The 26262-nt window shown below is 37.0% G+C and overlaps 3 protein-coding genes across 3 annotated transcripts; all 3 read right to left on the reverse strand.

Annotated features, from left to right (window-relative positions):
* Positions 1-11417: 11417 nt before the first annotated feature.
* LOC131980690 (tripartite motif-containing protein 16-like) lies at positions 11418-14951 on the reverse strand. Its single transcript, XM_059344979.1, has one exon. It carries the CDS (start codon positions 14908-14910, stop codon positions 13243-13245), a length of 1668 nt encoding a protein of 555 aa, XP_059200962.1. The 5' UTR covers positions 14911-14951; the 3' UTR covers positions 11418-13242.
* Positions 14952-18262: 3311 nt separating this feature from the next.
* Positions 18263-20108, reverse strand: LOC131980488 (tripartite motif-containing protein 16-like). Its single transcript, XM_059344733.1, has one exon. It carries the CDS (start codon positions 20043-20045, stop codon positions 18378-18380), a length of 1668 nt encoding a protein of 555 aa, XP_059200716.1. The 5' UTR covers positions 20046-20108; the 3' UTR covers positions 18263-18377.
* Positions 20109-23482: 3374 nt separating this feature from the next.
* LOC131980507 (tripartite motif-containing protein 16-like) lies at positions 23483-25226 on the reverse strand. Its single transcript, XM_059344756.1, has one exon. The coding sequence runs from the start codon at positions 25212-25214 to the stop codon at positions 23544-23546; it is 1671 nt and encodes a 556-aa protein (XP_059200739.1). The 5' UTR covers positions 25215-25226; the 3' UTR covers positions 23483-23543.
* Between the last annotated feature and the right edge of the window lie 1036 nt (positions 25227-26262).

The raw sequence follows: 26262 nt of genomic DNA on the forward strand, positions 1-26262 counted from the left end.
GGGAAAAAACTCTAAATAGATAGGGGAAGGGCAGGAGAAGGCCATCTGAAATACACTTGTCTCCCCTCAAACACGTCTATAATATAAGGCAGCAAAATACGACTCAAATTTACGATTTAGACTGTCCTCCGGCACCATCTTGTGGACAACCGCAGTGCTTTTATTTTGAAGGCGATTTACGTATGATAACTCTACCTATAGACAGTTACCGTTATCACTCTACCTATAGACAGTTACCATTATCACTCAGTTATAGACAGTTACCGTTATCACTCTATCTATAGACAGTTACCATTATCTATAACTGAATGATAATGGTAACTGTCTATAGGTAGAGTGATAACGGTAACTGTCTATAGGTATAGTGATAATGGGAACTGTCTATAACTGTCTATAACTGAGTGATAATGGTAACTGTCTATAGGTAGAGTGATAACGGTAACTGTCTATAACTGAGTGATAACGGTAACTGTCTATAGGTATAGTGATAATGGTAACTGTCTATAGGTATAGTGATAATGGGAACTGTCTATAACTGTCTATAACTGAGTGATAACGGTAACTGTCTATAGGTATAGTGATAATGGTAACTGTCTATAACTGTCTATAACTGAGTGATAACGGTAACTGTCTATAGGTATAGTGATAATGGTAACTGTCTATAACTGTCTATAACTGAGTGATAATGGTAACTGTCTATAGGTAGAGTGATAATGGTAACTGTCTATAGGTATAGTGATAACGGTAACTGTCTATAGGTAGAGTGATAATGGTAACTGTCTATAGGTATAGTGATAATGGTAACTGTCTATAACTGTCTATAACTGAGTGATAATGGTAACTGTCTATAGGTAGAGTGATAACGGTAACTGTCTATAGGTAGAGTGATAATGGTAACTGTCTATAGGTATAGTGATAACGGTAACTGTCTATAGGTAGAGTGATAACGGTAACTGTCTATAGGTATAGTGATAATAGTAACTGTCTACAGGTAGAGTGATAACGGTAACTGTCTATAGGTAGAGTGATAACGGTAACCGTCTATGTGCCTTTTGGGGAATGAAAAGTTCTCCTTAAAAGGCAGTGGCCCTCTGATCACCTGCTCAGTCCTGTCTAAATCTGAGAGGAATAATAAATCTTTTTTTGAATTGCTCTTATTTAATAATATATATTTGAGTGTTCAGTTAAGTGTTATTTTTTTACTGCCCTCCTTTTTTAACCAGCATTAAAGCTTTCCATTGTTACCCAGAACTGGAGCAATGAGAGGATTTCTCCGGAATACAATAAACACACAGTTTGAAGGCATTATCCCAATCACTGCTGTTATTTCTGAGGACACTGTGCAAAGGCAGAGCAATTCAGTGACTTTGTAAAGTTACAGTAACAGTATCAAGTGGGGTTTTTTTCTATCAGGCGGCAATTTATAGCAGACAAGATCATGTCGTTTTTGTCTAAGTTTCTCCTCAAGAACACCACAAAAGGCACAGAGCTGTTAGTGTTGATTATCCTGATGGGACGGTGATTATGGAGTGGACTCTCGACACGGTTTAGAGGAAGTCTGCTGCAAATTGGTCTGGGTCAATATGATGATGGTGATGATGATGATGATGATAAGGAAAAAGGAACTCCGTCTCAGGTGAAGAATGTACACAGAACAGCTGAACACTAAAAAGGGCAGTAAGCATGATTACTGAGCTTTAACCCTTTGATGCACAACATGGGTCTAAAGCAGGGGTCTCAAACTCAAATTACCTGGGGGCCGCTGGAGGCAGTATCAAAATGACCAAATAAAGACACAAAATTACAAAAAATTACAAAAAAGACACAAAATGACCAAAAAAGAAACAAAATGACCAAAAAAAAAATACACAAAATTACTAAAAAAAGATGCAAAATTATTTTAAAAAGACAAAAAATGACCAAAAAATTACATAAAATTACAAAAAAGACACAAAATGACCAAAAAAATACACGAAATTACTAAAAAGAGACACATAATTATTTTAAAAAGACACAAAATGACCAAAAACAAGACACAAAATGACAAAAGAAGACACAAAATTACTAAAAAAGACACAAAATTATTTTTTTTTAAAAAGACACATTTACAAAAAAGCCACAAAATTACAAAAAATAAAGTAATTAAAGGGACTTTACAAAACTCACAATAAACTTTCATATCAAGGTGGGGGCCACAAAATATCGTCACGAGGGTCAGTTTGAGGCCCCTGGTCTAAAGTGACCCGACTAAGTTTTTATATTCTATATCTTTGCAGCAAATTAATTTCATCATTCAGTATTGCAGATTTTTTTTATCACTACTCTTCTAATGCACCAGGTGATTTTTGACCCATGTTGTGCATTAGAAGGTGTTTATATGTTGTCACCAATTTAAAACCTGACAAAGAAGACACAAATATTAACTATCCTATTTTGTTAAATTGGTGTTTTTTCCAATGGAAGTTATTATTTGGTGGCTCTAATAAGTCTCAAATGTTAAAATATGTGATTTTCCAATGTAATCTGGTGATTCTAAACCTTCAAAATAAGACAAACATAGTTACACATATACTCACATTGTTATTTTAGTGAATCACTTTTTGTATCACTACACTTCTAATGCACAAGGTCATTTTAGACCCATGTTTTGCATTAGAAGGTGTTTATATGCTAAGCATCAAAGAGTTAAAGGAACACTCCACCGTTTTTTCATATTAAAACATGTTATTCGGGTAAGTAAGACGAGTTGATACAGACCTCTTGCGTCTCAATGCGTGCACTCAATCGCCCTGGCGCGCGGCGCCACTTGGCTAGCACTTAGCTTAGCCCAGTTCATTCATTAGGATCCAAACAGATGGACAGTTAGAAGCGACCAAACTCCTCCATGTTTTCCCTATTTAAATACAGCTACACGAGTAGTTAAACGACCAAGTATGGCGACACAAAATAAAACGTGGCGCTTTTCTAAGCGGATAAAAAGGATAACTATAATGTATGGCGGAATACCACTTGGGAGCACTTCGACTCGGCGCAGTAATATCATCACTCCTGAAAAATCTTCTCCCCTCAGGAGTGATGATATTACTGCGCAGAAAACGTGGAGGAGTTTGGTCGCTTCTAACTGTCCATCTGTTTGGATCCTAATGAATGAACTGGGCTAAGCTAAGTGCTAGCCAAGTAGCTCCGCGCGCCAGGGCGATTGAGTGCACGCATTGAGACGCAAGAGGTCTGTATCAACTCGTCTTACTTGACCGAATAACATGTTTTAATATGAAAAAACGGTGGAGTGTTCCTTTAAGAAACTGGCTAACTGTGTTTGAACTGGAAAAATGACACAAGACTAAAGTCATTTTGAGCCCAGAATTTATTTGAGAAACATCTAATGTAATAGCTAATTCCCCTGTGTATTATAGCCGTAGTATAGTATCAGCAAAAAGGCAACAAAAGTAACATCCTGAAGACGAGGAACACACTGACAGGAACATGATGACTCATCTCTTTAGATCAACACTCAGGTTTATTGGAGTGAAAGACACAATATGCAACACTTCACCTTGACGCTCTCTGCCAACTCTGTCAGCTCGATGAAAGTCTGACAGATGTTTAAGAAGCAAACAGCAAATGTCGACATTTGGTCCTGAAAGCAAAATTATCCTTGGTTAGACTTCTGAAGAAAACAAAACAAGAAAAAAAAAAGCAACAGAGACATCCAGAAAAGAGACTCATTTTAAAGTTCTGACTGAGTCGACTCTAAGGAGCAAATTAACCCTGTGGAGTTTCTAAAAGCTCCAAATAATCCAGACTTGTTGCCTCCATCAGAGTATAAAACAAAGCAGCGTGGAGCCCTACTGTACATTTACCTCTAAAGTTCTGGCTGTAAACTCCATGAGGCCAGTTTCAGTCTCCAAATCAGTTTCAGACTCCAAATGACTAAAAAAGACACAAAATGACTTAAAAAAAACAAAACACAAAATGACAAAAAAAGACAAAAAGACACAAAATGACCAAAAAAAGACTCAAAATGACTAAAAAAGACACAAAATGATTTTTTTTTAAAAAGACATAAAATGACACAACATGACACAAAATGACAAAAAAGACACAAAATGACCAAAAAAAGACACAAAATGACCAAAAAAAGACACAAAATGACTTAAAAAAGACACGAAATGGCCAAAAAAAGACACAAAATGACCAAAAAAAGACACAAAATGACTAAAATTGTTACACTAAACACACCAGAGCCAAATCAAATGGAGTCCCACTAGAATAAAAACCAGAGTTGATGACAGGATCACACACAATCACAAGATCACATTTATGTTGGTTTTTCTTTGTTTCTTTTTGGTTCTAAATGTTGATCCAGTAAGTCAGAATAAAAAATCTATTATTATGATTATCAGGTCATATGGGTGAAAAATATACCAACATGGTATTTAAACATGTTTTAAGTGGTGAATACAGGCAGGATGAGAGACTACATAGAGTTAAAATAAAAGACTGGACTGGTTCTTGTTTGAGGACAAAGTTTGATGGAAGTGTAGAGTGTGACCCCGTCTGCTGAATATCTATAACACAAAAAGACACAAAATGACTAAAAAAAAGGCACAAAAAGAGACAAAATGACAAAAAAAAGACACAAAATGACAAAAAAAGACACAAAATGACAAAAAAAAAAGACACAAAATGTATATATATATATATATTGGCTCCACATATATATATATATATATATATATATATATATATATATATATATATTGGCTCCATATATATTAATATATATATATATATATATATATATATGTATACATATATATATAAATATACATGTAGTAGGTTGGCTTTTCCGTAAATAACAAAAAAACATCATATTTTGAAATGTCCAAAATTTGAAATTTGAAAAAAAAGTCATACTATAGTATGTTGATAAAAGTAAAAAATATGGTCATTCTGTTTTTTGTCCAAAAAAAAATATTATGGGATGTCAGAAATTTGAAGAAAAAAAATCACACCAAAAAAAGACACAAAATTACAAAAAATTACAAAAAAAGACACAAAATAACAAAAAAAAAGACACAAAATGACTAAAAAAGACACAAAATGACAAAAAAGACACAAAACGACAAAAAAAGACACAAAATTACTTTAACAAGACACAAAATTACTTTAACAAGTATGTAGTACATGACTTTAAAACGACACAAAATGACAAAAAAATGACACAAAATGACTAAAAAAAGACTAAAAAAGACACAAAATGACTAAAAAAGACACAAAACGACTTTAAAACGACACAAAATGACTTTAAAAAGACACAAAATGACTAAAAAAGACACAAAATAACTAAAAAAGACACAAAATGACTTTAAAAAGGCACAAAATGACTTTAAAAAGACACAAAATGACCACCTAGAACTTATATATCCTACTGAAATAATGCAAGTTCTCCATATAGAAAAGTTCCATTTCCATAGGTAGACTTCCTACAGGACAACAGGATGGTAACCTCAGTGAGAGGAGAGTTGTTGAAGATGTTTTATACAAGCAGCCATATGAATAAATATAACCTCCAGCCTGCTAACAGCATCTCATCTGTTCCAGCGTATCCTCTGAAGAGCAGCTGGTCAAGGTGAGCAGTGGCTTGTTTTCTTGGCTCAGTGTTTAAGAGATGTTATAAAAACCCCAGTGACTTAAATACACAAATATACCGTAGACGTTCTGCAGAGGGCAGGCCCAGCTGAGACACTCACAACTATACATGCAGCCCATATTATTCCGTTCTTGCCCAGAGCAAAGTTTTCTTGGTTTAGTGTTTGTTTTAGAGTCGGGGTGTGTCTTCTGGGACGGACACAATGAGCAAGAGATTGTTGAGTATAAAATGTCCTGCAGACATTGGCTCAGTGTGCATTTATGAGACAGTAAAAGGAGAAAGTGGCACTGGAAGATAAACAGAGATGTGTGTGAATCAGGGATGGGCAAAATGACAAAAAAAAGACACAAAATGACAAAAAAGACACAAAATGACAGAAAAAGACACAAAATGACAACAAAAAAGACACAAAAAGACAGAAAAATCACTAAAAAAAGACACAAAATTATGACAAAAAACAAAACAAAATGACAACAAAAAAGACACAAAATGACAACAAAAAAGACACAAAATATCAACAAAAAATACACAAAATGGCAACAGAAAAAGACACAAAAAAGACACAAAATGACCAAAAGAGACACAAAATGACAACAAAAAAGACACAAAATGACCAAAAAAGACACAAAATGACAACGAAAAAGACGCAAAAAGACAACAAAAAAGACACAAAATAACAAAAAAAGACACAAAATTAGAAAAAAAAGACACAAAATGGCAAAAAAAGACACAAAAAGACACAAAAAACACAAAAAGACAACAAAAAAAGACACAAAATGACAACAAAAAAAGACACAAAATGACAAAAGAAAAGACACAAAATGACAAAAAAGACACAAAATGGCAACAAAAAAGACACAAAATGACAAAAAAGACACAAAATGACAACAAAAAAGACACAAAATATCAACAAAAAAGACACAAAATGGCAACAAAAAAAGACACAAAATGACTAAAAAAAGACACAAAATGACCAAAAAACACACAAAATGACAACAATAAAAGACACAAAATGACAACGAAAAAGACGCAAAAAGACAACAAAAAAAGACACAAAATAACAAAAAAAGACACAAAATGAGAAAAAAAAAGACACAAAAAGACACAAAATGACTAAAAACACACAAAATGACAACAACAAAAAAGACACAAAAAGACACCAAATGATTAAAAGTGTATGTTTTAGAGTTTTGTGTCTTCTGGGACGGACACAATGAGCAAGAGATTGTTGAGTATAAAATGTCCTGCAGACATTGGCTCAGTGTCCATTTATGAGACAGTAAAAGGAGAAAGTGGCACTGGAAGATAAACAGAGATGTGTGTAAATCAGGGATGGGCAAAATGACGAAAGAAAAGACACAAAATGACAAAAAAAGACACAAAATGACAGAAAAAGACACAAAATGACAACAAAAAAGACACAAAATATCAACAAAAAATACACAAAATGGCAACAGAAAAAGACACAAAAAAGACACAAAATGACCAAAAAAGACACAAAATGACAACAAAAAGACACAAAATGACCAAAAAAGACACAAAATGACAACGAAAAAGACGCAAAAAGACAACAAAAAAGACACAAAATCACTAAAAAAAGACACAAAATTATGACAAAAAACAAAACAAAATGACAACAAAAAAGACACAAAATGACAAAAAAGACACAAAATGACAACAAAAAAGACACAAAATATCAACAAAAAATACACAAAATGGCAACAGAAAAAGACACAAAAAAGACACAAAATGACCAAAAAAGACACAAAATGACAACAAAAAAGACACAAAATGACCAAAAAAGACACAAAATGACAACGAAAAAGACGCAAAAAGACAACAAAAAAGACACAAAATAACAAAAAAAGACACAAAATGAGAAAAAAAAGACACAAAAAGACACCAAATGACTAAAAGTGTATGTTTTAGAGTCGGGGTGTGTCTTCTGGGACGGACACAATGAGCAAGAGATTGTTGAGGAGAAAATGTCCTGCAGACATTGGCTCAGTGTGCATTTATGAGACAGTAAAAGGAGAAAGTGGCACTGGAAGATAAACAGAGATGTGTGTAAATCAGGGATGGGCAAAATGACGAAAGAAAAGACACAAAATGACAAAAAAAGACACAAAATGACAAAAAAGACACAAAATGACAACAAAAAAGACACAAAAAGACAGAAAAATCACTAAAAAAAGACACAAAATTATGACAAAAAACAAAACAAAATGACAACAAAAAAGACACAAAATGACAACAAAAAAGACACAAAATATCAACAAAAAATACACAAAATGGCAACAGAAAAAGACACAAAAAAGACACAAAATGACCAAAAGAGACACAAAATGACAACAAAAAAGACACAAAATGACCAAAAAAGACACAAAATGACAACGAAAAAGACGCAAAAAGACAACAAAAAAGACACAAAATAACAAAAAAAGACACAAAATTAGAAAAAAAAGACACAAAATGGCAAAAAAAGACACAAAAAGACACAAAAAACACAAAAAGACAACAAAAAAAGACACAAAATGACAACAAAAAAAGACACAAAATGACAAAAGAAAAGACACAAAATGACAAAAAAGACACAAAATGGCAACAAAAAAGACACAAAATGACAAAAAAGACACAAAATGACAACAAAAAAGACACAAAATATCAACAAAAAAGACACAAAATGGCAACAAAAAAAGACACAAAATGACTAAAAAAAGACACAAAATGACCAAAAAACACACAAAATGACAACAATAAAAGACACAAAATGACAACGAAAAAGACGCAAAAAGACAACAAAAAAAGACACAAAATAACAAAAAAAGACACAAAATGAGAAAAAAAAAGACACAAAAAGACACAAAATGACTAAAAACACACAAAATGACAACAACAAAAAAGACACAAAAAGACACCAAATGATTAAAAGTGTATGTTTTAGAGTTTTGTGTCTTCTGGGACGGACACAATGAGCAAGAGATTGTTGAGTATAAAATGTCCTGCAGACATTGGCTCAGTGTCCATTTATGAGACAGTAAAAGGAGAAAGTGGCACTGGAAGATAAACAGAGATGTGTGTAAATCAGGGATGGGCAAAATGACGAAAGAAAAGACACAAAATGACAAAAAAAGACACAAAATGACAGAAAAAGACACAAAATGACAACAAAAAAGACACAAAATATCAACAAAAAATACACAAAATGGCAACAGAAAAAGACACAAAAAAGACACAAAATGACCAAAAAAGACACAAAATGACAACAAAAAGACACAAAATGACCAAAAAAGACACAAAATGACAACGAAAAAGACGCAAAAAGACAACAAAAAAGACACAAAATCACTAAAAAAAGACACAAAATTATGACAAAAAACAAAACAAAATGACAACAAAAAAGACACAAAATGACAAAAAAGACACAAAATGACAACAAAAAAGACACAAAATATCAACAAAAAATACACAAAATGGCAACAGAAAAAGACACAAAAAAGACACAAAATGACCAAAAAAGACACAAAATGACAACAAAAAAGACACAAAATGACCAAAAAAGACACAAAATGACAACGAAAAAGACGCAAAAAGACAACAAAAAAGACACAAAATAACAAAAAAAGACACAAAATGAGAAAAAAAAGACACAAAAAGACACCAAATGACTAAAAGTGTATGTTTTAGAGTCGGGGTGTGTCTTCTGGGACGGACACAATGAGCAAGAGATTGTTGAGGAGAAAATGTCCTGCAGACATTGGCTCAGTGTGCATTTATGAGACAGTAAAAGGAGAAAGTGGCACTGGAAGATAAACAGAGATGTGTGTAAATCAGGGATGGGCAAAATGACGAAAGAAAAGACACAAAATGACAAAAAAAGACACAAAATGACAAAAAAGACACAAAATGACAACAAAAAAGACACAAAAAGACAGAAAAATCACTAAAAAAAGACACAAAATTATGACAAAAAACAAAACAAAATGACAACAAAAAAGACACAAAATGACAACAAAAAAGACACAAAATATCAACAAAAAATACACAAAATGGCAACAGAAAAAGACACAAAAAAGACACAAAATGACCAAAAGAGACACAAAATGACAACAAAAAAGACACAAAATGACCAAAAAAGACACAAAATGACAACGAAAAAGACGCAAAAAGACAACAAAAAAGACACAAAATAACAAAAAAAGACACAAAATTAGAAAAAAAAGACACAAAATGGCAAAAAAAGACACAAAAAGACACAAAAAACACAAAAAGACAACAAAAAAAGACACAAAATGACAACAAAAAAAGACACAAAATGACAAAAGAAAAGACACAAAATGACAAAAAAGACACAAAATGGCAACAAAAAAGACACAAAATGACAAAAAAGACACAAAATGACAACAAAAAAGACACAAAATATCAACAAAAAAGACACAAAATGGCAACAAAAAAAGACACAAAATGACTAAAAAAAGACACAAAATGACCAAAAAACACACAAAATGACAACAATAAAAGACACAAAATGACAACGAAAAAGACGCAAAAAGACAACAAAAAAAGACACAAAATAACAAAAAAAGACACAAAATGAGAAAAAAAAAGACACAAAAAGACACAAAATGACTAAAAACACACAAAATGACAACAACAAAAAAGACACAAAAAGACACCAAATGATTAAAAGTGTATGTTTTAGAGTTTTGTGTCTTCTGGGACGGACACAATGAGCAAGAGATTGTTGAGTATAAAATGTCCTGCAGACATTGGCTCAGTGTCCATTTATGAGACAGTAAAAGGAGAAAGTGGCACTGGAAGATAAACAGAGATGTGTGTAAATCAGGGATGGGCAAAATGACGAAAGAAAAGACACAAAATGACAAAAAAAGACACAAAATGACAGAAAAAGACACAAAATGACAACAAAAAAGACACAAAATATCAACAAAAAATACACAAAATGGCAACAGAAAAAGACACAAAAAAGACACAAAATGACCAAAAAAGACACAAAATGACAACAAAAAGACACAAAATGACCAAAAAAGACACAAAATGACAACGAAAAAGACGCAAAAAGACAACAAAAAAGACACAAAATCACTAAAAAAAGACACAAAATTATGACAAAAAACAAAACAAAATGACAACAAAAAAGACACAAAATGACAAAAAAGACACAAAATGACAACAAAAAAGACACAAAATATCAACAAAAAATACACAAAATGGCAACAGAAAAAGACACAAAAAAGACACAAAATGACCAAAAAAGACACAAAATGACAACAAAAAAGACACAAAATGACCAAAAAAGACACAAAATGACAACGAAAAAGACGCAAAAAGACAACAAAAAAGACACAAAATAACAAAAAAAGACACAAAATGAGAAAAAAAAGACACAAAAAGACACCAAATGACTAAAAGTGTATGTTTTAGAGTCGGGGTGTGTCTTCTGGGACGGACACAATGAGCAAGAGATTGTTGAGGAGAAAATGTCCTGCAGACATTGGCTCAGTGTGCATTTATGAGACAGTAAAAGGAGAAAGTGGCACTGGAAGATAAACAGAGATGTGTGTAGAGTCTTGAGTGAGTGTTGCAGGTTTCTGCTGTGTGTAAAGCTGCGGTGCCTTCAGGGAACAGCACAGCAGAACATATAGAAATCCTATTGGCATTTCACCGTTCACTGCCTCCACCATGAAACAGAAAACAAAAGTCTCTAAAACAAGAATCAGAGGAGAAAATACTTTGTTTATGTTTGTTTATTAATTATGAAATCAGTTTGTTGACACATCCCGTCAGTAAAGTCTGTTAAATGATTGTTAGTTTGACCAGAATCTCAGCCATATACAAGAGAATAATGAATGATTTCCTTATTGATTATGATAATTATAGTTTTATATTACATCATAGAGCCTCATTCCAACAACAACATTTGGTCTAACAAACACATAAATGTAGATATGATTAAGGATTTCTTTTACACATTTTCTTAGAATATCTGGAGCTTTCTCTCTTAAGAGCCATGCAGGAAAAGAAAAACAACAACATACAAATATTCCACAAACATTTGGAGCTCAGAGAAATGTACATTTTCCTGCAGAGAAATATGAGTTGAGGTGAACAACAGTCATCATGAGCAGTGAAAGCCTCCGTGGCTCAACAGACACAGGAAGGAAAGTCAAACATCTACACAACAACTAATGAGCAGATGTCAAAGCCCCGCCCATAATGTTTGATTGACAGCTGATCTCTGCAGAGAAGAAATGCCACAACGATGAGCTCTCAGCAACAAACATGGAAAGAAGTTAGTTTAAAGGTCCCATATTGTAGAAAACACAGTTTACAAGGCTTCTGTGATTATAAAGCAGCGGTAGCTGCAAAAAAAATATTGTGAAATTATTAAAATGCTCAATCATTGAATCTCAGGAAGCCAATATATCATTGCATAAATTTTAATTTCAAATATCAGAATAAAAACAATGCACAATAAAAATTGGTAATTTTGTGTCTTTTTTTGATAATTTTGAGTCTTTTCTTAATAATAATTGTGTCTTGTTTTGGTAATTATATGTCTTTTTTGGGTCATTTTGTGTCTTTTTTGATATTTTGTGTCTTTTTTTGTAATTTTGTGTCTCTTTTTTGTCATTTTATGTCTTTCTTTTGTCCATTTTGTGTCTTTTTTTAAGTAGTTTAGTTTTTTCTGTCGTTTTGTATCTTTTTTTAGTAATTTTGTGTCTTTTTTTGGTCATTTTGTGTCTTTTCTAAAGTAATTTAGTTTATTTTCTGTCATTTTGTGTCTTTTTAGTAATTTTGTGTCTTTATTTTGTCCATTTTGTGTCTTTTTTTCGTCATTTGGTTTCTTTTTTAAGTAATTTCGTCATTTTGTGTCTTCTTTAGTTATTTTGTGTCTTTTTCAGTTATTTTGTGCCTTTTTGTTAGTAATTTTGTGTCTTTATTTTGTCCATTTTGTGTCTTTTTTGGTCATTTACTGTCATTTTGTGTCTTTTTTAGTAATGTTGTGTCTTTTTTTGATCATTTTGTGTCTTTTTTAAAGTAATTTAGTGTATTTTCTGTCATTTTGTGTCTTTTTTTAATAATTTTGTATCTTTTTTTGGTAATTTTGATACTGCCTCTAGCGGCCCCCAGGTAATTTGAGTTTGAGGCCCCTGCCATAAGTGAACCAGTAATATATTTCATGTTAATGAAGCATCATCAGGCTCTGACTCCAGCTCTAACATGTAAAGTCTGAGAATATCTTCCTCAGCGATGGCCATCGTCTTTTTGCATTCCCCGGTGAATTTTACCGAGGCTGCAAACCGTTAACTGTGGTTAGACTGGCCAATCAAAAGGATCAAAGGAAAGGGCCTTGAATATTAATGAGACAGGCCCAAAATGATCTGAGTTGCTGGAGCTGCAGAGGGAGGCTGAGAGAGCAGATGTACAACTGAACTCAGGTGGTTTTAGCACATAAAACTACAAATTTATCATCTTATAGATATAAAAACAAATAAAACACCACAAAGGTGAACAAAATGGGAGCTTTAAGTGTGAAAACACATTTTTACCTGCTGTCCCTTTGGTTATTTGAGTTTACAGAACTCAGCAGTGTCTCCATCTCCGTAACCAACCTTAAGTCCAGCATAGAGCGGCTGAGTGAACAAGGTCTGGACTCTGTGGAGGAGGGTCATGGTTTCAGAGACGCTGTAGAAGGACAGAATACCTGCTCTGTGATCCAGGAACACTCCCACTCTGGAGGACTGAGGATCTGAGACGGGAGTTTTGATGTTGTTGTACCAAAATGTATATTCGTTGTTGTAAGATGAAAATGCCCAAGATTTGTCATTGTAACCAAATACAGAGTCATTAAACTCCCCTCTGCTGATATTCTTGTATGAAGCTGCTACACGAACTACATCCCCTCTCCACTCCACCTCCCAGTAACATCGTCCAGTCAGACTCTCTCTACTCAGGACCTGAGTATATGTAGTGAATCTGTCTGGGTGACTTGGATATGACTGTTTATCCCTCATGAATGTTACTTTCCTGTTCCCCTCAGATAATAACAGCTTTGTGTTTGCTGTGTTTGGATCCAGTGTGATCTCACGTGAATATTTTAAGAATCCAGCTCTGGTCCTGGGCTCTGCTGGTGAATCTGACAGTAAAACATCCACTTCAGTCAGTGAGACGTCTGTCCATTCGTCTCTCAGGACGTCCTGCAGTTTGTCTCTGACTCGTGACACGGCCGCTGTCACGTCCTCAAAGTAGCTCAGAGGACAGATCTCCATGCTGGATGTGGACTCACTGAGTGCTGACAGTGAGGGGTAGCTGTGGAGAAACTGGTTGTGGTCCTCTGTGTGTGAGAGTTTCTTCAGTTCAGCGTCTTTCCTCTTCAGCTCTCTGATCTCCTGCTGCAGCTTCTCCTCCACCTCTCTGACTCGACTCACTTCAGTTTCCTGCTGGGATCTGACCTGCTGCTTCACCTCAGAGCTTCTTTTCTCCAAGAGACGGATCAGCTCAGTGAACATCTTCTCACCGTCCTCCACTGTTTTATCAGCGGAGCGATTGATGTTCTGCACCTCCTGTTGAAGGAGATTCACATCTTTCTCTCTGTCCTGGATTCTCTGCTGGATGTTTTGTCGACTCACCTCCAGCTCTTTCTGCTTCTCCGTCCGTTCTGCTGCAGCTGAGACCGTGTCGTGGCCTTTATGTTGGTCCACAGAGCAGAGATAACAGATAGACTTCTGATCGGTTCGGCAGAACATCTTTATCACCTCATCGTGCTGAGGGCAGATGTTCTCCTGCAGCTTCTTGGAGGGCTCCACCAGCTTGTGTTTTGATAACTGAGGGACATCATAATGACGCTGGAGGTGTTGCTCACAGTAAGAGACCAGACAGGTGAGACAGGACTTGAAGGCTTTCAGTTTTCTCCCAGTGCAGACATCACAGGCCACATCTTCAGCTCCAGCATAGCAGAGATCAGCAGGAGCAGCTGGGAGTCCGGTCTTCTTCAGATCATCCACTAAAACTGCTAATATGGTGTTTTTCAGCAGGACAGGCCTCGGAGTGAACGTCTGTCTGCACTGAGGGCAGCTGTGGGTTTCCTTCTCATCCTCTCCATCCCAGAAGCTTTTAATACAGTTCATACAGTAGCTGTGTCCACATGTAGTAGTCACCGGATCCTTCAGTAGATCCAGACAGATCGGACAAGAGAAGATTTCTCGATCCTGCTGAGCTCCTTTCTGCGCCATTTCACCTCTCAGTCACAACGACTGTCTGAGTTTCACTTCCTCATAACTGATACTGGTCTGAACTCTGATCTGAACAGTGTGTGTGTGTGTGTGTGTGTGTGCAGGGATTGGCTGCTGCATGTCAACACCACTTTGGTTACGCCCATCTTCTAACTAGTAGATGTGAAGGGGAGGGAACCAGGAAACAGGTGGACAGAGTGGAGCTGGCTGTGTTTGAGAGCAGGAGAAGAGGGAGGGGTTATCAAGCTCTGAGTCTCTCCAGGAAGAGGAGCGCTTTGAGTGTGTGTTCAACTCTCGTTTACAGCAGAGCTCATTTCTCTTTGAAGCACACTGCTCCCTGCAACTGTTAGGAGGAAAACTCTTTAGAGAATCAGAGGGTTCTGGAGATAGATCCCCGTATATTAAAGTTTTTAATGATTACAATAATTCAGATAAAGTAGATGGAAACCAGAAAATGACTCACAGCTACAGAAGTAATGAAATCCTCACACTATATTTATTCATTTGATGAAGTCCTTTACGTATTTTGTATTGAAAACACAAATCAACATGACGCAATAGATTTGAGTTTTCTCCGTTGTTGACGTCACTCAGACTTACAGGTTTAGCTGCATGTGTGTGTGTGTCAGGGATTTTAAGTCTGTGTAATAAATCCTTTTTATGAACTAAATGCTCAAACAAAATCTTGGCTGTAAAAGCAACAAGTGGTAGAAAACTCTGCTCATTTCTCTGTGACAAAAGCTGTTTTAGTGAGGAAAGTTGAAAGGTCAGAGACAGGGGTGGACTAACCAATAGGAAACTCTGTCAAAGTCCAGAACAGCGTCCTACAGACCCTGCTGTGGCTTCTGTCGTTCGACAGAAAAAAGATCTGATGAGCGATATTAACGTCTAAACAACATTTCATTGGTGTCACTTCTGATCTGCTAGAAAAAGGGGAAGATGTCAAAAAAATCCTCCAAATATTACTTTTGGGGAGGGAACGCGCTGATAGCCTCACTCTCTCTCTCACACACACACACACACACACACACAGTCCAAAGTCCAAAAAAACAGAGTCCCAGTCCGTCCCTGAGTAAAGTACTTGAGTAAATATACTTTGTCACATTTCACCACAGCTTGTACGATTTGTATTGAGAAATAATAAAATCAGAATAATAAAAACAAAAGTTACTTGTATACATACAGGATCATCTCAATACATTAGAATATGATGAAAAGTACATTTAGTTCAAGTCAAACAGCCCCAAACAAGTATTGAGTCATATAGATGGACACAATAACAGAAAGAGAGAAAATGGTTTGTTTTGGTCATTTTGTGTCTTTTTGTCGTCAATTTGTGTATTTTTTTGGTCAATTTGTGTCTCTTTTTGGTCATTTTACGTCTTTTTGTGGACAATTTGTGTCTTTTTTGGTCAATTCATATCTTTTTTTGGTCAATTTGTGTCTTTTCTGGTCAATTTATTTCTTTTTTTTGGTCAATTTGTGTCTTTTTTTTTCCCCGAGTGATGTTGATAAATGAACACAAGTCACCTCTTGTGTTCAGGGTCAGATTAACCCCAACAGTATCTACAGGATCATCTCAATACATTAGAATATGATGAAAAGTCCATTTAGTTCAAGTCAAACAGCCCCAAACAAGTATGGAGTCATATAGATGGACACAATAACAGAAAGAGAGAAAATGGAGAGAAGTCTTCAGGACTCATTAAATGTAAGCCATAATCATTATAATTAGAATAAATGAATAATTTAAAAATTAATTTAAGGTAAAACCTGATCTTAAATAAATAAAGACGTACAATGTTTCATTCTGTGTGTAATGGATCTATATAATGTGTTATTTCCACTTTTTGAATTGAATTACTGACATAAATAAACTTTTCTATCATATTCTAATTTATTGAGATGCACCATAGACTGTATGAAATAGATTTTTTTTAAATATAACCTTTATTTCCAATTAATTAATAGAACATAGTGGAGTAGGCTTGTGGTAAAGTATCTTGACACGCTGCCAAGTTGTTATTTAAGCGTAATCGTATTTGGGTTGTGGGCCGAAATTTTCTAAAAAGTAAAAGACCTTTTTTAACTTTTATACTCTCGTATTAGTGTCATCATTTCTCCATCAGCTTTGTATGAAACCCTGAAATTAAGACGAGAAGAAAATACTTTGTTTGTGTTTGTTTGTTTATTTTGAAATCAGTTTGTTGACACATCCCGTCAGTAAAGTCTGTTGAATGATTGTTAGTTTGACCAGAATCTCAGCCATATACAAGAGAATAATGAATGATTTCCTTATTGATTATGATAATTATAGTTTTATATTACATCATAGAGCCTCATTCCAACAACAACATTTGGTCTAACAAACACATAAATGTAGATATGATTAAGGATTTCTTTTAGACATTTTCTTAGAATATCTGGAGCTTTCTCTCTTAAGAGCCATGCAGGAAAAGAAAAACAACAACATACAAATATTCCACAAACATTTGGAGCTCAGAGAAATGTACATTTTCCTGCAGAGAAATATGAGTTGAGGTGAACAACAGTCATCATGAGCAGTGAAAGCCTCCGCGGCTCAACAGACACAGGAAGGAAAGTCAAACATCTACACAACAACTAATGTCAAAGCCCCGCCCATAATGTTTGATTGACAGCTGATCTCTGCAGAGAAGAAATGCCACAACGATGAGCTCTCAGCAACAAACATGGAAAGAAATCAGTTTAAAGGTCCCATATTGTAGAAAACACACTTTACAAGTCTTTTGTGATTATAAAGCAGCGGAAGCTGCAAAAAAATGATTATGAAAATATTAAAATGCTCAATCATTGAATCTCAAGAAGCCAATATATCATTGCACACATTTTCATTTCAAATATCAGAATAAACACAATGCACAATAAAAAGCCGTCACTCCAAGAAGCTGCTCATATAGGATACGGCCGTCTCCACATTATCGTGTCCGATTCTGAATCTACAACCTGTAAGCCATGGGTCTCAAACTGGCGGCCCGCGGGCCAATTGTGGCCCTCGTGATGATATTTTGTGGCCCCCACCTTGATATGAAAGTTTAATGTGAGTTTTATATGAATGGCACTTTACCGTGTTGTGTGTGGAAGGTCCCTTTCATTACTTTTTTTTGGTAAATTTGTCTCTTTTTTTGGTCATTTTGAGTCTTTTTAAAACAATTTTGTGTGTCTTTTTCCGTCATTTTTTGTCTTTCTTTGGTCAATTTGTGTCTTTTTTAAGTAATTTATTTAATTTTTGTCATTTTTGTCTTTTTTTTAGTATTTCTGTGTCTTTTTTGGTCATTTTGATAATACCTCCAGCGGCGGTGATTTTAGCACATTAAACTACAAATGTATCATCTTATAGATATAAAAACTTCAAATAAAACACCACAAAGGTGAACAAAATGGGAGCTTTAAGAGTTAAAACACATTTTTACCTGCTGTCCCTTTGGTTATTTGAGTTTACAGAACTCAGCAGTGTCTCCATCGCTGTAACCAAGCAGAAGTCCAGCATAGAGCGGCTGAGTGAACGTGGTCTGGACTCTGTGGAGGAGGGTCATGGTTTCAGAGACGCTGTAGAAGGACAGAATACCTGCTCTGTGATCCAGGTACACTCCGAATCTGGAGGACCGAAGACCTGACACGGGAGTTTCGACATTGTTGTACAAAAATGTATATTCGTTGTTGTGACATCTTAATGCCCAAGATTTGTCATTGCGTCCAAATAAAGAGTCATTAAACTCCCCTCTGCTGATATTCTTGTATGAAACTGCTACAAAAACCATACCCCCTCTCCACTCCACCTCCCAGTAACATCGTCCAGTCAGACTCTCTCTACTCAGGACCTCACTGTACAAAGTGAATCTGTCTGGGTGACTTGGATAGGACTGTTGATCGCTCATGTATGTTCCTTTTCTGTTCCCCTCAGATAATAACAGCTGTGTGTATGCTGTGTTTGGATCCAGTGTGATCTCACATGAATATTTTAAGAATCCAGCTCTGGTCGTGGGCTCTGCTGGTGAATCTGACAGTAAAACATCCACTTCAGTCAGTGAGACGTCTGTCCATTCGTCTCTCAGGACGTCCTGTAGTTTATCTCTGACTCGTGACACGGCCGCTGTCACATCCTCAAAGTAGCTCAGAGGACGGATCTGGATGCTGGATGTGGACTCACTGAGTGCTGACAGTGAGGGGTAGCTGTGGAGAAACTGGTTGTGGTCCTCCGTGTGTGAGAGTTTTTTCAGTTCAGCGTCTTTCCTCTTCAGCTCTCTGATCTCCTGCTGCAGCTTCTCCTCCACCTCTTTGACTCGACTCACTTCAGTTTCCTGCTGGGATCTGACCTGCTGCTTCACCTCGGAGCTTCTTTTCTCCAAGAGACGGATCAGCTCAGTGAAGATCTTCTCACCGTCCTCCACTGTTTTATCAGCAGAGCGATTGATGTTCTGCAGCTCCTGTTGAAGCAGCTTCACATCTTTCTCTCTGTCCTGGATTCTCTGCTGGATGTTTTGTCGACTCACCTCCAGCTCTTTCTGCTTCTCCGTCCGTTCTGCTGCAGCTGAGACCGTGTCGTGGCCTTTATGTTGGTCCACAGAGCAGAGATAACAGATAGACTTCTGATCGGTCCGGCAGAACATCTTTATCACCTCATCGTGCTGAGGGCAGATGTTCTCCTGCAGCTTCTTGGAGGGCTCCACCAGCTTGTGTTTTGATAACTGAGCGACATCATAATGACGCTGGAGATGTTGCTCACAGTAAGAGACCAGACAGGTGAGACAGGACTTAAAGGCTTTCAGTTTTCTCCCAGTGCAGACATCACAGGCCACATCTTCAGCTCCAGCATAGCAGAGATCAGCAGGAGCAGCTTGGAGTCCGGTCTTCTTCAGATCATCCACTACAACTGCTAATATGGTGTTTTTCAGCAGGACAGGCCTCGGAGTGAACGTCTGTCTGCACTGAGGGCAGCTGTGGGTTTCCTTCTCATCCTCTCCATCCCAGAAGCTTTTAATACAGTTCATACAGTAGCTGTGTCCACATGTAGTAGTCACCGGATCCTTCAGTAGATCCAGACAGATCGGACAAGAGAAGATTTCTCGATCCTGCTGAGCTCCTTTCTGCGCCATTTCACCTCTCAGTCACAACGACTGTCTGAGTTTCACTTCCTCATAACTGATACTGGTCTGAGCTCTGAGCTGAACAGTGTGTGTGTGTGTGTGTGTGTGTGTGTGTAGGGATTGGCTGCTGCACGTCAACACCTCTTTGGTTACGCCCATCTTCTGACTAGTAGATGTGAAGGGGAGGGAACCAGGAAACTCGTGGACAGAGTGGAGCTGGCTGTGTTTGAGAGCAGGAGAAGAGGGAGGGGTTATCAAGCTCTGAGTCTCTCCAGGAAGAGGAGCGCTTTGAGTGTGTGTTCAACTCTCGTTTACAGCAGAGCTCATTTCTCTTTGAAGCACACTGCTCCCTGCAACTGTTAGGAGGCAAACTGTTTAGAGAATCAGAGGGTTCTGGAGATGGATCCCCGTATATTAAAGTTTTTAATGATTACAATAATTCAGATAGAGTAGATGGAAACCAGAAAATGACTCACAGCTGCAAAAGTAATGAAATCCTCACACTATTTTTATTCATTTGATGAAGTCTTTTACGTATTTTGTATTGAAAACACAAATCAACATGACGCAATAGATTTGAGTTTTCTCCGTTGTTGACGTCACTCAGACTTACAGGTTTAGCTGCATGTGTGTGTGTGTCAGGGACTTTAAGTCTGTGTAATAAATCCTTTTTATGAACTAAATGCTCAAACAAAATCTTGGCTGTAAAAGCAACAAGTGATAGAAAACTCTGCTCATTTCTCTGTGACAAAAGCTGTTTTAGTGAGGAAAGTTGAAAGGTCAGAGACAGGGGTGGACTAACCAATAGGAAACTCTGTCAAAGTCCAGAACAGCGTCCTACAGACCCTGCTGTGGCTTCTGTGGTTCGTCAGAAAAAAGATCTGATGAGCGATATTAACGTCTAAACAACATTTCATTGGTGTCACTTCTGATCTGCTAGTAAAAGGGGAAGATGTCATAAAGATCCTCCAAATATTACTTTTAGGGAGGGAACGCGCTGTTAGCCTCTCTCTCTCTCTCTCTCTCTCTCTCTCTCACACACACACACACACACACACACACACACACACAGTCCAAAGTCCAAAAAAACAGAGTCCCAGTCCGTCCCTGAGTAAAGTACTTGAGAAAATATACTTTGTCACATTTCACCACAGCTTGTACGATTTGTATTGAGAAATAATAAAATCAGAATAATAAAAACAAAAGTTACTTGTATACATACAGGATCATCTCAATACATTAGAATATGATGAAAAGTCCATTTAGTTCAAGTCAAACAGCCCCAAACAAGTATTGAGTCATATAGATGGACACAATAACAGAAAGAGAGAAAATGGAGAGAAGTCTTCAGGACTCATTAAATGTAATCAGCCATAATCATTATAATTAGAAGAAATGAATAATTTAATAATTAATTTAAGGTAAAACCTAATCTTAAATAAATAAAGACGTACAATGTTTCATTCTTTGTGTAATGGATCTATATAATGTGTTATTTCCACTTTTTGAATTGAAGTACTGACAGGAATAAACTTTTCTATCATATTCTAATTTATTGAGATGCACCATAGACTGTATGAAATAGATTTCTTTTAAATATAACCTTTATTTCAAATTAATTTATAGAACATAGTGGAGTAGGATTGTGATAAAATATCTTGACACGCTGCCAAGTTGTTATTTAAGCGTAATCGTATTTGGGTTGTGGGCCAAAATTTTGGAAAAAGTAAAAGGTCTTTTTTATCTTTTATACTCTCGTATTAGTGTCATCATTTCTCCATCAGCTTTGTATGAAACCCTGAAATTAAGACGAAGAAAATACTTTGTTTGTGTTTGTTTGTTTATTATGAAATCAGTTTGTTGACACATCCCGTCAGTAAAGTCTGTTAAATGATTGTTAGTTTGACCAGAATCTCAGCCATATACAAGAGAATAATGAATGATTTCCTTATTGATTATGATAATTATAGTTTTATATTACATCATAGAGCCTCATTCCAACAACAACATTTGGTCTAACAAACACATAAATGTAGATATGATTAAGGATTTCTTTTACACATTTTCTTAGAGTATCTGGAGCTTTCTCTCTTAAGAGCCATGCAGGAAAAGAAAAACAACAACATACAAATATTCCACAAACATTTGGAGCTCAGAGAAATGTACATTTTCCTGCAGAGAAATATGAGTTGAGGTGAACAACAGTCATCATGAGCAGTGAAAGCCTCCGTGGCTCAACAGACACAGGAAGGAAAGTCAAACATCTACACAACAACTAATGAGCAGATGTCAAAGCCCCGCCCATAATGTTTGATTGACAGCTGATCTCTGCAGAGAAGAAATGCCACAACGATGAGCTCTCAGCAACAAACATGGAACGAAATCAGTTTAAAGGTCCCATATTGTAGAAAACACACTCTACAAGGCTTCTGTGATTATAAAGCAGCGGTAGCTGCAAAAAAATTATTGTGAAAATATTAAAATGCTCAATCATTGAATCTCAGGAAGCCAATATATCATTGCACACATTTTCATTTCAAATATCAGAATAAACACAATGCACAATACAACTTGCTAATCTTGTGTCTTTTTTTGGTAATTTTGAGTCTTTTCTTAATAATTTTGTGTCTTTTCTTAATAATGTTGTGTCTTTTTTGGGTCATTTTGTGTCTTTTTTGGGTCATTTTGTGTCTTTTTTGTAATTTTGTGTCTTTTTTTGTAATTTTGTGTCTCTTTTTTGTCATTTTATGTCTTTATTTTGTCCATTTTGTGTCTTTTTTCATCATTTTGCTTCTTTTTTTTTAGTAATTTAGTTTTTTCTGTCGTTTTGTGCCTTTTTTCTGTCATTTTTTGTCTTTTTAATAATTTGGTGTCTTTACTTTGTCCATTTTGTATCTTTCTTTGGTCATTTAGTGACTTTTTTGTCATTTTGTGTCTTTTTTAAAGTAATTTAGTTTATTTTCTTTCATTTTGTGTATTTTTTTAGTAATTTTGTGTCTTTTTTTGGTAATTTTGTGTCTTTTTTTGGTCATTTTGATAGTGCCTCCAGCGGCCCCCAGGTAATTTGAGTTTGAGGCCCCTGCCGTAAATGAACCAGTAATATATTTCATGTTTCAGTCGGAGAGAAGCATCATCAGGCTCTAACATGTAAAGTCTGAGAACATCTTCCTCAGCGGTGGCCATCATCTTTTTGCATTCACCGGTGAGTTTTACGGAGGCTGCAAACCGTTAACTGTGATTAGACTGGCCGGGTGTCACTCAAGACAGTCAGCCAATCAAAAGAAAGGGACTTGAATATTAATGAGACAGGCCCAAAATGATCTGAGTTGCTAGAGCTGCAGATGGAGGCTGAGAGAGCAGATGTACAACTGAACTCAGATGGTTTTAGCTCATAAAACTACAAATTTATCTTCTTATAGATATAAAAACTTCAAATAAAACACCACAAAGGTAAACAAAATGGGAGCTTTAAGAGTAAAAACACATTTTTACCTGCTGTCCCTTTGGTTATTTGAGTTTACAGAACTCAGCAGTGTCCCCATCTCTGTCACCAACCAGAAGTCCAGCATAGAGCGGCTGAGTGAACGTGGTCTGGACTCTGTGGAGGAGGGTCATGGTTTCAGAGACGCTGTAGAAGGACAGAATACCTGCTCTGTGATCCAGGTACACTCCGATTCTGGAGGACCGAGGACCTGAGACGGGAGTTTTGATATTGTTGTACAAAAATGTATATTCGTTGTTGTAATATCTTAATGCCCAAGATTTGTCATTGCGTCCAAATACAGAGTCAAACGACCACCCCCCTCTTCTGATATTCTTGTATGAAGCTGCTACCCAAACTACACCCCCTCTCCCCTCCACCTCCCAGTAACATCGTCCAGTCAGACTCTCTCTACTCAGGACCTGCCACCATCCAGTGAATCTGTCTGGGTGACTTGGATAGGACTGTTTTTTACTCATGGATGTTGCTTTTCTGTTCCCCTCAGATAATAACAGCCATGTGTATGCTGTGTTTGGATCCAGTGTGATCTCACTTGAATATTTTAAGAATCCAGCTCTGGTCGTGGGCTCTGCTGGTGAATCTGACAGTAAAACATCCACTTCAGTCAGTGAGAGCTTTGTCCATTTGTCTCTCAGGACGTCCTGCAGTTTGTCTCTGACTCGTGACACGGCCGCTGTCACGTCCTCAAAGTAGCTCAGAGGACGGATCTGGATGCTGGATGTGGACTCACTGAGTGCTGACAGTGAGGGGTAGCTGTGGAGAAACTGGTTGTGGTCCTCTGTGTGTGAGAGATTCTTCAGTTCAGCGTCTTTCCTCTTCAGCTCTCTGATCTCCTGCTGCAGCTTCTCCTCCACCTCTTTGACTCGACTCACTTCAGTTTCCTGCTGGGATCTGACCTGCTGCTTCACCTCGGAGCTTCTTTTCTCCAAGAGACGGATCAGCTTGGTGAAGATCTTCTCGCCGTCCTCCACTGTTTTATCAGCGGAGCGATTGATGTTCTGCACCTCCTGTTGAAGCAGCTTCACATCTTTCTCTCTGTCCTGGATTCTCTGCTGGATGTTTTGTCGACTCACCTCCAGCTCTTTCTGCTTCTCCGTCCGTTCTGCTGCAGCTGAGACCGTGTCGTGGCCTTTATGTTGGTCCACAGAGCAGAGATAACAGATAGACTTCTGATCGGTACGGCAGAACATCTTCATCACCTCATCGTGCTGAGAGCAGACGTTCTCCTGGAGCTTCTTGGAGGGCTCCACCAGCTTGTGTTTTGATAACTGAGCTACATCATAGTGAGGCTGGAGGTGTTGCTCGCAGTAAGAGACCAGACAGCTGAGACAGGACTTGAAGGCTTTCAGTTTTCTCCCAGTGCAGACATCACAGGCCACATCTTCAGCTCCAGCATAGCAGAGATCAGCAGGAGCAGCTGGGAGTCCGGTCTTCTTCAGCTCATCCACTAAAACTGCTAATATGGTGTTTTTCAGCAGGACAGGCCTCGGAGTGAACGTCTGTCTGCACTGAGGGCAGCTGTGGGTTTCCTTCTCATCCTCTCCATCCCAGAAGCTTTTAATACAGTTCATACAGTAGCTGTGTCCACATGAAGTAGTCACCGGATCCTTCAGTAGATCCAGACAGATCGGACAAGAGAAGATTTCTCGATCCAGCTGAGCTCCTTTCTGCGCCATTTCACCTCTCAGTCACAATGACTGTCTGAGCTTCACTTCCTCATAACTGATACTGGTCTGAACTCTGATCTGAACAGTGTGTGTGTGTGTGTGTGTGTGTGTGCAGGGAGTGGCTGCTGCACGTCAACACCACTTTGGTTACGCCCATCTTCTGACTAGTAGATGTGAAGGGGAGGGAACCAGGAAACAGGTGGACAGAGTGGAGCTGGCTGTGTTTGAGAGCAGGAGAAGAGGGAGGGGTTATCAAGCTCTGAGTCTCTCCAGGAAGAGGAGCGCTTTGAGTGTGTGTTCAACTCTCGTTTACAGCAGAGCTCATTTCTCTCTGAAGCACACTGCTCCCTGCAACTGTTAGGAGGCAAACTCTTTAGAGAATCAGAGGGTTCTGGAGATGGATCCCCGTATATTATTTTTATTCATTTGATGAAGTCCTTTACGTATTTTGTATTGAAAACACAAATCAACATGATGCAATAGATTTGAGTTTTCTCCATTGTTGACGTCACTCAGACTTACAGGTTTAGCTGCATGTGTGTGTGTGTCAGGGATTTTAAGTCTGTGTAATAAATCCTTTTTATGAACTAAATGCTCAAACAAAATCTTGGCTGTAAAAGCAACAAGTGGTAGAAAACTCTGCTCATTTCTCTGTGACAAAAGCTGTTTTAGTGAGGAAAGTTGAAAGGTCAGAGACAGGGGTGGACTAACCAATAGGAAACTCTGTCAAAGTCCAGAACAGCGTCCTACAGACCCTGCTGTGGCTTCTGTGGTTCGTCAGGAAAAAGATCTGATGATCGATATTAACGTCTAAACAACAGGGGTGCCACTATGATCATTTATTACGTGGGGAAAAGACCTGCGAGAAAATGTCACGTAGGAAGCGTAAGGCTGATAAATCAAAGAGAAGAGGGACAAATCTTTAGAGGCAGAGGCATTAAAACAATATGAAAGTTTAATGTGAGTTTTATATGAATGGCACATGTGTGTTGAAGGTCCCTGTAATGACCTTTTTTGGTAATTTTGTATCTTTTTTTAGGTAATTTTGTGTCTTTTA

The sequence above is a fragment of the Centropristis striata genome, chromosome 11 (genome assembly GCF_030273125.1).
Source record: "Centropristis striata isolate RG_2023a ecotype Rhode Island chromosome 11, C.striata_1.0, whole genome shotgun sequence".
In the NCBI taxonomy this organism is placed as follows: Eukaryota; Metazoa; Chordata; class Actinopteri; order Perciformes; family Serranidae; genus Centropristis; species Centropristis striata.